The sequence below is a fragment of the Eucyclogobius newberryi genome, unplaced genomic scaffold, assembly GCF_026437365.1.
Source record: "Eucyclogobius newberryi isolate DKJ021-1_F unplaced genomic scaffold, fEucNew1.0.hap1 SCAF_17, whole genome shotgun sequence".
Classification (NCBI taxonomy): Eukaryota; Metazoa; Chordata; class Actinopteri; order Gobiiformes; family Gobiidae; genus Eucyclogobius; species Eucyclogobius newberryi.
In genome coordinates this window covers 13,216,464-13,230,749 of record NW_027315801.1, presented here as the reverse complement: position 1 = coordinate 13,230,749, position 14,286 = coordinate 13,216,464, and the positions used below count along the sequence as shown (strand labels likewise).

The following is a 14,286-nucleotide window of genomic DNA, read 5'->3' as shown; positions in this document are numbered from 1 at the left end:
CAAAAATATCCTGGACTCATTTGTAAATACTCCTTGCTGCTGTGGTTGGTGATCGTGTGTTTTGATGTTGGCTCTGTATCTGCGTCTCTGGCTGCAGGATTTGCCGTTGTTCTCCTCTGAGAGTCCCGTGTTTTATACCGTCCTGCCGGCCAAACAGGGAGCGAGCGGAGAGTTTCATCACATCGCCAATCTCTCAGCTCAGGTCAGTGTGAAAGAAGCAATCAAATGTGCAGAAAAACTGAAAGCGCCAAACCCTTGAATAAGTTATAGTTTGAGTCTATTCATCTTAAACTACTACTACTAATACTATTGCTGCTACTGCTTCTTGAAGGCACAGTATGTTCAGATTACATCACAATATCTTCTTCATGGGTTTCGATGTGATGAAGCCTTTGGAGCGATGTCATTGACACTTTAGAATATGGTCCAATCGGCGCCTGTGACAAGCCAGTGAATCCCACAAATAGACCTGCATCTCTCAATTGTTGAGTTTGTGTTGTGGGTGAATAAATCTGAGAAATAATATGCTCAGGCTCAGCATTTGCAGATTCTTATTCAGGACAAATGATGGCGATAGGAAAGCTGACTCAGTGCTGCCCCCTTCAGAGAGTGGGACTTCTACGATGGCACTTTTTATTTCTGAAATGTAACTAAAACTTTCTACATTTCCAGCACTGCCTTATTTGTATTCCTTTGTGCAGATAAGAGAACTGGCATAAAAGACAACTGTGTATTCAACGTCTTATGAATAATAGAAAGGAAGGCTGCTTAACATTCACTTTGGACTTCCAACTTCAAAAATGAATAAATAAAACACATTCTGAGCTTGTTTCTTCAATTGCTTGTCACAGTACGATATTGTCACTGTATATTCAAATACTGTATACGTTGTACTCGTGTAACTTTTCTAGTGGAGTGGTCTGCAACCCGCTTTTCTGTTGTCTGAACTATTCCACACTTTGGCATGAAACGTTATCTTGCATTTATTCAATTACAGGGGTTTTATTGCAAACTCTCCTCTCCACAGAGCTGGCTTATAAGAAGGCCTTGTGGGCGCCGAGGCTTGTCTCCATGGAGATAGATTTAATACCATACCGTAGAACTAAATGTATTTGGCAATGATTATGTAGTTTACTTGTTGTAACCGTGCTACTGCAGCATTTGTGTGAGACTTTGGTTATGACTGTATCACATTACATTATAACGCTCTTGCTCACTTTAATTCGTTTGTATGTGTTTTTTGCAAGCCATAATTTGTTTCCTCTTCTATCAGAGTGTAAAGTAAGGTTCATCATCATAAATACTTGCACAAACACATCCATATCTATATAAACTAGGACTAAACCTGGACTAGACCATGACTGACCCTTGGTTCCTTCACACTTGATCCTGTTTGGTCCTAAATTTAGCCATTTTTTTGTTTTGATGTGGATTTAGTTTGGTCCTTTTCTTGCACAAGTTTAGTTCCGTGAGTTAATCCTTGGTTTAGTTCAAATTTTTGATGTTGTGACAGTGCTGATCATTCGAATGAAGAGTGCGACAGTGTTCTTCTTCAGTCTTCTGCTAAGTGCTTTTCCTCCTCCGCCCCCGCTGCCCGGTCAGGTGTGCAGAATCTGTCCAGAAACATGTCGTGAACCTCTGGGCTGGTTACTCTGCAGTTTGCGCACCGCTCCTCCGTCTTTCATCTTCTCACTGTCTCTGTGTTTCTCAGCCTGCCACGCCGACCGTACCGCCGCGCTTTTTGACATCGGGGAACTGGGACGTCACCTCGCTGTGCGCCTTGGACGAGAAGACTGCGAAAATGTACGCGAACGAGCAGCCGCCCTCAGCAAACCCTCAGCCACTAAGCGCTTAGAAGACGGGCGAGTGGGAGCGCGGCGTGCTGAGGAAAATGGTGTTGAAGTCGTCGTTTTTTAAAAAGCAAAATGCAAATGGTTTTAAAAGCTGCAGAGACATTGTAGATCCACCTGAGAAAGTAGAAGGTCACAATAGCTCAGTTACACAAGAGAAACACTAGTATTTATGGTTAAGGTTACAGTTTGAAGATTTGAAGATTAGGAAAATAAGAAGCGTAATGCACCTGAATGTGAATGAGTCTTCTGATCTTTAAAAAGCAACATTGTAATATGCAGTCATGTCATAGTGCCTCATATCTCCTCTTTTTGTCATTTCAATCCACTTTCCACCCGTTTTTACACATTATGCTGTTGATTGGCGCCTGAAGCACTTTTCTCCGAATAACAACCTTTAAACATAGCTAAAAGCTGAAAATAGTCTGACATTTTTGGAATAATCACATCTAAATACAGAGCAGCAGGGTGGATAAGAGATGAAAGCAGAAGCATGGTTAAAAGTATTTTACGTAATATGTCCCCTTTATCTTGTTTGCAATGATATTCCATGAAGTGCTCAAAGTGCTTTTCTTTCTAGTGGACAAATGTGTCGTGGAGGTCAGAAGCCAACATAATTAACATAAAATACACATCCTTTAATAGTAATCGTTTGTAACATCAGTTTTGCTTCCGTTAGTCCCATATTTGTCTTTATTTCCTTGTGAACTAAACCCTTTGATCAAATCTATCCTGCTGCACTAGAGACCAGTATTTTTAGATCAAGTACCAAATCCCAAAGCTCTGCCCATGTTCCCTCATCATATTATTAAAACGGCCATCTAATTATACAAATCGATTGCTGTGATTGGACCAGACACACCTAGCGAATACTCCTCAGCCTGTTAAAACGCTGAAATGTGTCAAACCTGTTCTTCCTTATACATAATTCATGATTTTGATAATTACGATGGACTCTCAACACCCTGAAGGTTTGGTGATGCTGAATAACTTGTTGTGTATCTGTTTTTCAGCTATTTTCTGAGCACAGAGGAATCCCGACAGAGCAGGCATCTGTACAGGTAAACACTTCATGTGTCGCAAACAAGACACTTCAGACACTGTTGGTTTAGTGTCTCTCTCGCTCTCTCTCTCTCTCTCTCTCTCTCGCTCTCGCTCTCGCTCTCTCTCCCTCTTGATTCTCCATCTTTATCCCTTTCTCTCTCCTGACTCGTTTCTTCGTTTCCTCTCACTGCCCACCTTTCTCTCTTTTTTTCTTTCTTTCTCTCATTCCCTCGCTTGCTCTGTCACTCTCTCCATATTCCTCCTTCCCTCTGTCCTTTCTTTCTTCCTCTCTCTCTCTCTCTCTCTCTCTCTCGCACTCTCTTTAACCCCCTCTCGTTCAACCCTAATCTTCCCTCTCGTCTATCTCCCTGAAATGTTTCCCTGACTCCCTCTTTCTTTCTTTCTTTCTTTCTTTCTTCCTCTCTCTCTTTATCCCCCTCTCGTTCTACCCTCTTCTTCCCTCTCTCGTCTAGCTTACTGAAATGTTTCCCTGGCTTCCTTTTTATTTCTTTCTCACCACTCGCTTTCTCCCACCCCTTCCCTTGCTCACTCTTGTTCTCTTTTTATCTCTCACATTCCCTCCTTTACACTCTCCTCTCTCTCGGGTTATCTTCCCCTACTCTATTTCTCCCTCTGTCTCTCTCTTTTCCTCCCTCTCCATATTTCTCCTACTCCCTCTCTCCTACACTTACCTCTCTGTCTCCCTCTCTCGCTCCCTTTCTCTCTCTCTCTCTCTCTCTCTCTGTTTGGTTTAAACTAAAGCAGCATTTGAAGCACTGAGCGCACATTAATCTAGTCATTTGTTTTCCACTGTGTTTAAAAACGCTCCGAGCCAATAGAAAATGCTACGACTGTCTTCCATGTGATTTACTCCCCCGTCTCCCCCTGACACAGTGTTACATTTATTCAGACACTGTCAATGCTAATGCTGGACTTCATATTGTTAGAAAGCGTGAGACAAATCCTCCCATGATACATTTGAACTGTGATGAAGAAAGTTGTCGGTGTAATCCCTCATTCGTCCAGGCGTGTTCCATAGTAGAAAAAGCTTCAGTTGTAGTCATCTTCGACTCTCATCCAAGAGTCATTGTCAACAAAAGAATTTAGGTCGCAAACTCCGATATTTATCCTGTTCTGTGGTAAGTCCAGCCCATTGGGCGGAGCCTTCCTGAAGTAGAAAGAGTTGTTTGTTTCAACAGAAACTCCCCCCTTGTATCTACCGAGCTAGCCTATTCAGAATTTTAATGGGCTATTAGAATCCTCTTTGTCTTTGTGAGACACTGGCTCAACCACCCTGAGTACCTGATTAGCATCTAAATGCCCTGGTCCTGGTCCTCTACCTTTCAAGGGGTTCAGTATTCCATTATAGATACCAGGAAGACTGAATCTTAGCCCTCCATTCTTGTTTAAAGAAGGTCTTTCTTTTTTAACAAAAATAGCTTCCTTAACTCCTCTTTCAAACCATCTTTTCTCCCTGCTTAAAATCTTCACATCACCGTCTTCAAACGAGTGATTAGAGGCTTCAAGATGGAGATGCACGGCACTCTGAGGTCCTGAACTTGTATTTCTTCTGTGCTGATAGAGCCTCTTGTGTAGAGGCTGTTTTGTCTCACCTATGTACCGTTCTTTACAGCTTTCTTCACTGCATTGGATCGAATAAACTACATTGCTCTGTTTTTGAGTCGGCAACTTGTCCTTAGGGTGAACCAGTTTTTGTCTTAAAGTGTTTCCTGGTTTAAAATAAACAGGGACTTCGTGTTGTCTAAAAAGTCTCTGCAGTTTTTCCGACAGGCCAGAGACATAATGGATAGAAACAACCTTCCTTCTCTGTTCAGTTTCCCTTTTGTCCTGCTTCTTGGTTCTCTTCACTCTGTTGAGAGCCCAAGCGGGGTAACCACAGGCTGAGAGGGCATTTCGGACATGTTTTTCCTCTTTCTTCTTGCCCTCTGAGCTGGTGGGCACACCTTGAGCTCTGTGTTGTAAGGTTCTGATCACCCCCAGCTTGTGCTGTAGTGGGTGGTTGGAACCAAAGAGCAGATACTGGTCCGTGTGTGTAGGTTTCCTATATACTTCTATTTGGAGTTTCCCGTCCTCTCCTCTGATCGTGGAACAATCAAGAAAGGCCAAGCGATTCTTCTTAGAGTCTTCTCTCTTCTGCTGTGGACCCACATATCAGGTTTACAAGAAAAAAAGCTTCAGTTGTAGTCCAGATGACTACAACTGAAGCTTTTTCTACTATGTGATGAAGAAAGTGTGAAAAGACTGGGCCAAACACGGAACTCTGTCCATCAACCATGTTCTGTAGTTTGAATAATAAGGATCTCAAGGCTCGCTCGCAGTCGCCTTCAATTTATTCAGTTTATTTCAGTGTTGGTGGGAAGTAACCAAATCCCCAAAACACACTTTCTTGCCCAAAAACACTCATATTGAGCAACTGTTTAATTTTGCGGTCTTCAGAGTATACTTAATGTCCTAAAAATCAAAGGAATACACGGCAGAGTTTAGGCTTCAAACTTTACGGTATTATTGAGAAAAAACACTGTTCTTTTTTTAATACCATGCTGTAATAGTGTTCAAAGTATTCAAAGTACAGCACGCTGATTGGACCATACTGTAAATCAAAATACTGTACGTTACAAAAAACACTTTAATGTCTTCAGTTCAGTAAGTAAGTACCGGTAAACACATTTCCAAAGTATTCTTCTCAAAACTGACTGTATTACAAAATGGTAAGGCATGTTTTTATTCACAGTATAATTTTCAGTGCTTTACAAATGATAATAAGCTACAGATAACAGTTGAATAACACCAATATTTAAAATGAATCAAGTATTTAGGTCAATGCTTGCTTTGCTAAAACTACAAGGTGTAACTAGGGAGGTTAAGATTATCAGGTTAATCGATATTTTATCTGGCTGTTTTTGTCACATTTAACTTGATTTTGTTTTTCAGAGCATTTAATGTTGTAAAGCTGGTCACAAGCTTGAGGAATAGTAATGTGTTAGACCATGAGAATGAAGTGAAATGAAAGATTTTACTGTTGTTTGGCCACAGTCTCAATAATCGCGAATACTCGTTAAATCGTGATGTCTTTTCTCACAGTAATCGTAACACAAACATTGATATCGTGACATCCCTATATGTAACTTTTGAGTGTCTGAGTCAAACATCCTCTGAAGTCATCTCTTCATGTTGTCCGCAAAGATAATGAGCGAATAAATACTTTCCATGTCTTTGTCTTTCCATGACGATTCTTCAAAACAGTACAAGAAACAAACCACAAACTAACAATTAAAATATAGTAATGCTTTTGCTATTGCTTCATCACAATACTGTCACGTTGTAGCATAAGTCATCATAATTGCTTGTATTTTACTTTCAGCGTGGAGTTGGACGGCGTGTTTGAGCGACAGTGCGTCACATGTAAACTGATCGAGGGGTGTCAGTTCTTCAAAGCCGTTTTCAGCCCCAACAACACTCACTTCATCCTCTACTGCCTCGGTGAGTCGTTCAAATGAATATTGACTTCATTGTTCGTCTTTATTCATCTCTTTACAACCTTTGTTAAAAGCACAAAACGCTAAAATGCAGATTTACACACTAGTCATGGAGGTAATGGTAAATAGAAGCGAGTCAAACGTTGATTTATTGATACTGATTAAGGCAAGTATTGAGTCTCATGCAAAAATATCCTTAAAATGTATCACATTTTCTTAAAACAATATATTTTTTTTTGGTTACATTCCAGTACATCTGTTATATTTCAGTTCATCTGCACATACATTTTAATCAATCAAAATAATTTACACCCATGTCAAATCTCAATGTAAAGAAATTTCAATACATTTCAAAACAAAACTCATTCATTTTTGGTTTCAGCTCAATATTGCTATACTTTCATTCGTATTCGTAATATTACTTGGTATCGCAGAGAAACAAAAATCACTTGTATTACCCATCATGAGTAGAAAAGGTTCCAAAGTTAGTCGGCTGGACAATGCCTAAACCAGTGACAAATGATATATAAATAATTACATTCTCTGTTGTCCTTGTGCCACAGGACCAGGAATCCCCAGAGTGACGGTTCACAACACCAAGGACCCCTCCAGTGAGTCTGTGTGGTGTGTCCCATCTACATTCAGCTGTAGTTCCCCCTGACAGCCTGCAGTGGGCGCTACAGTGAGGCACAATCAGTCTGGGCAAGAACCATGGATCTATTATTGTGAATGAACACTGCCCCCTGCTGGTGTCATAGTGTTGCACCTGCTTTGCCTTTATGGATTAAAGCTCAGCAGATATTGATCAGATTTATGATGCATGTAAGGCTGAGCTATGCCGTCGACCAAAAGTTTTATTTATCGATCTGAGTAGGATTATTACGTAATTTTTTGGACTATGGAAGAGAGGAGAAGGCATGGGATTCATTAGTTTGAAATGAGGGAATGAATTGTGCACGTATTCTATTTTAATATGGAATTCACTTTTTTCCACTTTATATGACTAATTTGTATTAGTTGACTTATTAATTTATTTGGATGATAAGGATTATAATGGGAAAAGAGCAAAAAGGAGAAGACATGGAGTTAGTTAGCTGAATATTTTGGGTGAGAATTATGAGTTTAATCTGCCTTTTTACATACAAATACACCATTTCCTACTGCTTTTATGTACACATAGTTGTTTTTGCATGATCTCTTGTCTACCGTCTTAGTTTTTTGATCACATTGTGGGTCAGATACATATAGATACTTAATAGTTTTGAGAGTTTATGCCACACACCCTTTTTAGTCGACTAATCGATTGGCAGGGCATGTCTTTAGTCGACATTTTTGAGACTTTGTGTTAATGCCACGGCCCCTTTTACTCGACTAATAGATGAACAAGGCAAGCGTTTCGTCAACCAAGAATTGAGTTTGTCAATTACAGCCCTGGATTTATTCTTTGTCATGTTGTGTTTAGTTAACTGACTTTGTTGAGGCCTATTATTAAAAGTGCGGTTTCTGAAAACGACTCCCAGAAGTACAGTTGAATTTAAAGCACGACCCACCAAGATTGAATAGTGCATTCCTTCTTTAGCGTGTGACTCCCTGGAAACTGTCTGTGTCTTTTTTTAGCTTAGCAATTTCACAGAGATCTGCGCCGTTAACAAAGAGCTGATTTTTCTTGTAGGATTTGTGTTGTTGGAGGATAACAGCCCACTGGCCAAAGCCCTGGAGGACAAGCACCTCCCAGAGACTGTGTTCAAGACCATCTCCACAGAAAACAACGGTACATAAGCAACATTAAAAGGGCACTTTGAAAAGCATGAATACTGTTGTCACTTGTGTTGTAGTTGTGAATGTTTGTTGTATTCATAAACTTTTCTTTTATAGTTGTGCATCTAAAGCTGTCTCTACCTCAAGGATTTGAAGCTAATCTTTACCCGCTCCTCATCATGGTGTAAGTGTCACTGAACAAATGTATGACTTAATCAAAGTTTTCAGATTGTTGAGTGGATGTGAACGGGGAAGAAGCATCTGTCCTGAAAAAATCTGAATAAATCAAATTCACACGAAAAAATCAAAAAGCATGTTATAAAATACAGATATTTCCTGTCTTTTTGGTACATTGTTGTTCTCTTTATATTTTTTTTTAGAATGGGTTGTGTTTTCATTGGTTTATTGATTGCATCTGGTATAGTTTAGTCTTTATTTGAAGGGACAGTGCACAGAGATGTTCCGCACCAGATTGCAGCTAAATAAAGTTTCCCTTTTTGCCCTGATTTGCAAAAATAAATTACCGGTACTCAATATAATTACCGGTACACCCAGTCAACAATAAGAACAAATCTCACCACATGTTCCTTCTCTGCACAAACACACACACACGTCTTCATTAGAAAGAGCTTTCGTCTTATAAAATACACATTTCCTGCATTTCATATAAGTCCAAAGATTACATATCATTATTACATTTTACATTGTGAATAGTGTCAGTGTGTCATTCCCAGTTCAAATGGTAAAAGAAGAGCAATGAAACTAAAGAATAAAAAATATAAATACCTATCAATCAACCAAGAGCAAAGCCATAAAATTGATCCTTTATTAGTCATTATTTAGCTTTACCACTCTCTCCCCTATTCAGTGTGTTTTACTACAAACAGCCTGAGCTCGCTCTTCTCGTTCTTCAGAGACAGCGTTCCCGGGAGTGCGTCGGTCACAGAGGAGTTTGAGGTCGGGTGGCCGCAGGTGCTGGTCAGCGCGCACAACGTGGCCGTGGCCTGGGTCGAGGGCCGGAGCGTCCGCGGACTAAAGGCGGCGGCGGCGGGAGCGGCGGCGGTGGACACTCGCAAGTTCGGATCACTCAGAGTCAAAGACCACCTGGCGGCAGTGGAGTCAGTACACACGGCGACCTCTGCTCAAACTGGCACCTCTGACTAAATCTGTGGTGACACACAAAAATGAAATGCTGGTACAATATATGGATGCAGAAAACTATTACGTTAAACAATGATATAGAGCCTTTAAAATGGGTTGTTTAAAAGCTCTGGATTGGAGGTGAAAATTAAGTAGATTGTAATGCTTTTTCAATAATTAACTGACATTAGATCTAAATGGCTATGATTTTAACTCTCTGTAAGAAAAAAGTAAGGAACAAATATCAGTTATTTTGCTTTCTATTTCAAATGACGGAAAAATAAAAATGTCTTGCCTTGAAATTGTATTTGAGCTTCACACTAAAACATAATTTCTGGTAAAGTATATAATATATCTGCAGATAAACTAAAAGCCATTTCTGTGAGTATTTGTTCAGGAGTACCTCAAATTTTACTGTCAAAATAAACTAATTAAGTAAAATGCAATAGTAAATTAAACCAGGATCACATGTGTCTGACGGGTTTTCATTTGCCAAAACCACCTTGAATTTTCACATTTTGTGATTCTCTGTAGTTAATCGCAGTTATTCCTGTAAAATCACATTACGTTCCACTTCACTTTTGTCTCCATTCTGTAATTTAAACTGTATTTGTCTCCAAACGGGGTTGAGTGAAGCTACCCAAGGCTACTGAAACTCTAACCGTAAAGCCTGATAATGCCAGTTAACAATGATCTGAATGTACATTTATTAAATATTGAGTGCCAAAAAATATTATTCTACCTTTCAAATATTCAACTATAAGTCAATATAGTAATTACTGTGACAGGATTAAATATTGTCGTATGTTGATTAATTACAACCAAATATTTGTATTTAAAATCAAACTATTCATAACTACATAATTCATTTATTTAAAGGTTCACTGTGTAGTTTTTCCGGTTGAGGTTCTGGGCTGGTCTGAAGGTGTGGGACAATCCAGGAAAAGCAGGTGGCGGACCCTCCCACCAGAAAAGTTACACAATGAACCTTTTAAAGTCAACGTTTACAGCAATTCTTTGAGTGTAGGTAACTTTGTGATGTTTTTTCTGGGCTATAGAGTGTCATAAAACACATTAACACATTTCTAATCATTTATAACTATTGATGATGTTTGAAAGCCCTGGTTGGTTTATGTCTCTGGAAAGCAATGTTTAGCATTGCTGTTACTTCGTGGCGTGAAGCAAAAATAGTAAAGTTTTGGTCTTCGTGTTTTGCTCACATTGTCAAGGGTGCCATTGTGGAGTCCACTTCCCTCTCAGAGTAATAAAAGTGTATTGCAGATATTTGAAACACGGAGCAGGATTTTATGGGGCTACAATTTTCTGTTACTGCTTTGTCTGCAGGTGGCTAATGCAGCTCCCGTTTATCGATGATCGCAGAATGGCTCTCTATGGAAAGGTTACTGAACTTTCTGAACACAGTATTGTTGAAGGGGTTTGTTTTGTCTTGCACGGAGAGGTTAAAGTTTGCCTTTTGAGTAATAATTTCTGTTCTTTCTGATCCCCAGGCGTTTGGTGGTTATCTAACTCTAAAGATGTTAGCTGCCACAGATAATTTGTTTCAGTGCGCTGCGGCAGTCGCTCCCATCACAGACTTCAGGCTCTACAGTGAGTAAAGCTGAGAACACATTATTTATAACTACGCCACACAAGTATCATTTGTGTACTAAAGCACTGCTCCCTGTTTCAGGTGCAGCTTTTTCAGAGAGATACTTCAGCACACCTGCAAAAGAGGAGCATGCTTATTCGGTAAAAGTCCACTCAGGATTCAAAATCATTTTTTCTTGATGATAAAGCTGTGTTCATATCTCTTTACTGGATCAGGGAACCTGTCACTATTTATATTTCCGATATCGTCTTGCTATACAAACGGTTATTTTAGTTGTCGACTATTTTTTTAATTTGGTCGACTATTCAAAAACACCTCATCTTCTTGTTTTCAGATGGCTTCATTGTTAGGGGAGATAAACAAACTGAAAGATGAACATTTCCTTATTGTCCATGGAACTGCAGATGGTGAGATCTCGTTATGTCCTTTGTGTTATCTTGTAAATGATTATAAACAGTAATATATAATACATCATTGTTATGTATTTCAGCCAGGGTTCACTTCCAGCACAGCGCTGAACTGCTGAGTCGCCTGGTGAAGGTGGATGCAAACTACTCCCTGCAGCTTTACCCAGATGAGGGCCACGTCCTGAAGGACCCTCGAAGCATCGTTCACTTCCAGCGGACAGTGGTGAACTACCTGCACACATGTCTACAGCACAGCGTTTACCCAGAGCCAGAGGAGGAAGAGGAGGAGGAGGATGACTAAATTTGATCCTAAATCTTTTGGACTGAATGAATCTTATGCATGACCTCTGGGTCAGATCACAGGCACAACAGCACAGGACTGGGGACCAAACAAATATATTCAATCATGCTTTCCTACAAACTTGCCACACAATTATTTCTGCTGTGATGAACTCCTCTGCCATACAGACTGTGGCCAACTAGATCTGCAAAAGTTTACATTTAGAACATGCATGTCATATTGGCTGCATGATGTGGAGTAGTTTACAATGTGTTATCTTTCTTTCCTGTCCATCAGGGTTACGTGTGCACAAATCTGCCGATACAAGACACTTGAAGATTTTTTACAACCTAAACATTTTGTCTCTTTTTACCATTGACTTTTGGGATGTAAAAACATGCAACTTTCCAATGCATTTGAAAGTCCAATCCTTTTCCCATGTTTAGCTGGTTACAAGACCAGTGCTTTACAGTGTGTGTTCCCCACTCAGTTTCTAAATGTAAGCTTCATTGTTTATTAAAATGATGTATTAAAATGTGCCAAATGCACTTTTGTGCACTTTATCCACGTCTATCAGCACTACATGCATTAATGAGAATGTCCAAATGAGAATGATTTATTGTGCTAGAGTCAGACTGAATAAGCGCAAACCAATGCATTACATTGTGTCTTTATTTATGTATCTAGGTGATGTATCTTTTTGATAATCACGTTTATGTTATTGTTACGTTCAAAAGACTGTACAGAAACTGCATGTAGCTGTTTTAAAAATGGCCATGAGTCTTGAACAAAGTAGGCATTTTTCCCAGAAACTGTAAAATAAAGAGATCCCTTGTTTTGTAAAAGGTTTCGTTACATCTTTTTTATAATGTATTTGGATGAAAACATTCAACCATTGTACTATTTCATCTCATACTTTAACTTGAGTAAATATAATGTTTAGCTAGATGCTGTGTGTAGGGGGAAGTCACAAAAACCAAGATGAAAAACGATAAAATAAAGTCATGTTTAATAGCCAGGAATGTAAAGGTAAATGAACAGAAACACATACATAAGAAAGAAAATAAAGTAAAGTGTCTAAAATGTACGAGTCACACAGGCCTGACAAAACAAAGGCCCATAAACAGAATCGTTTTGACAACTTAATGACAGGTTTTTACGAATTTTCAAGTTGTATTTTTATTTGGTGTATTTATACCTGTTGTACATATAAATTATAGTGCTACACCAATCGAGCAGTTCACTAGCAGGGACCACGCCACAACGAAGTATGAAAGAATATTTATTGATAATAACGAGGATGGAGCTCGACGATTGAGATAGACGGTGTAGCGACGATCGAGCTACGATGTAGCGACGATGCAGCAATGATCGAGCATGAGAGTTGGCTGGGTAGAGACTCAGGATGTGGACTCTGTCTCGGGTAATCAGCCCAGCCGATTCAGAACCTCCCCTCCGTAGATGGTGATGTGTTAAGGTGAAGATGATAGAGACATGGGGTGGGAGGGTGGGGTCGAGAGAGCAGAGACGACAAGATATGCTGTGAACAGGCCTTATAAATAGGGCTTCTGGGTAATTAGAGGTGTGGTTAGAGAGTGGGGCATGTTTACTAGTGGAGTAGAGGTTGAGGCATGGTCCCGCTCCTGAATCTCAGTTAGCGATTACATCTCCAACTCCATGTATTTGTGGGGAAAAAGTTGAAAAAGCTGTTGAAAATGACAGGAAGTGACATAACATATATATATATATAAAGTATCCTATATATATAGATATATTCTACGTACGGGGAAGGGCTGTTTGAAAATTGCCTCTGAGCCTTATAGAAAAGCAATGGGAATCTTTAGCCAATCACATTGGCTTTTCACTTTGGGAAAAGCCATAGGAAAACTTTCTCAAAATTCAGCGTAGTGTTTACGCCACAGAGCTACGCTGTTTGCTCGACTGTTTGCTGGCTGTGAATACAAACTATATTTGTGTTGAAGTGAAAGCGGCTGATTTCTTATCAATTCGAGATGTGTTAAACTCTGTGCTCTGTCCTTGACTACAAACACACCAAAGAGGAGTGTTTTTTTTAGTTTTTAGCATTAAGTATCGCTTAACTTCTATTCATAAAAATATGCTTTGGTTATTAGAAAATTCCTGAAAGAATGCTATAAATGACATGTATTTTCCATATAGCAATAATGCCTGTGATAATTACATATAAAAATGTTAAATGTTAAACATGTAGTTCAAGGTAATTAAAGCCACTAAAGAAGCTGTTTTATGAAACAGGCACCAACAATTGTATATAAGGTACAGTATCACTGAGACCTTTTTTTGCTCTTTACAAAGTGTAAAATATAATTTTCTGTCAAATGTATTTTCTCACAAATGTCATTGTATTATCATTACCAAAAGTGGAAATAAATTGTGTTTACTTAAATAATTCAGTTGTAAATGTGTATTTAAAATATGTATTTATACAGTTAATGTAAAATATTCTAAAAATAAAAAAAACATGGTCATGTCAAATAGCCATAAATCCATGTTTTTTACCCAAAAGGGTTCAGTCTGGTGGCACAGGAAGTGACGTAGAACTGGAGCGCTTGCTGCCATTGCTCAGCTAGTTTTTCTTTAAAAAAAAAAAAAGAAAATCTAGTTTTCAAGTTACAATAGCTTTCTACAACCTTGTTTTAGCTCTTCATACTCTTTTATTTTA

General features: G+C 39.1%; 1 protein-coding gene across 1 annotated transcript in view; it reads left to right on the top strand.

Annotated features, from left to right (window-relative positions):
* Positions 1-12,440, top strand: part of LOC140362940 (inactive dipeptidyl peptidase 10) — a 45,788-nt gene extending 33,348 nt beyond the window's left edge. Inside the window, exons 12-24 of the mRNA XM_072449235.1 lie at positions 98-202; positions 1,712-1,803; positions 2,864-2,911; positions 6,277-6,395; positions 6,955-7,002; positions 8,064-8,162; positions 8,267-8,333; positions 9,064-9,267; positions 10,634-10,688; positions 10,798-10,897; positions 10,980-11,038; positions 11,233-11,305; positions 11,389-12,440. Coding sequence (XP_072305336.1) covers positions 98-202; positions 1,712-1,803; positions 2,864-2,911; positions 6,277-6,395; positions 6,955-7,002; positions 8,064-8,162; positions 8,267-8,333; positions 9,064-9,267; positions 10,634-10,688; positions 10,798-10,897; positions 10,980-11,038; positions 11,233-11,305; positions 11,389-11,606 — 1,287 coding nt within the window. The 3' untranslated portion in view covers positions 11,607-12,440. The remainder of the gene's footprint in view (positions 1-97; positions 203-1,711; positions 1,804-2,863; positions 2,912-6,276; positions 6,396-6,954; positions 7,003-8,063; positions 8,163-8,266; positions 8,334-9,063; positions 9,268-10,633; positions 10,689-10,797; positions 10,898-10,979; positions 11,039-11,232; positions 11,306-11,388) is intronic.
* The last annotated feature ends 1,846 nt before the right edge of the window (positions 12,441-14,286 follow it).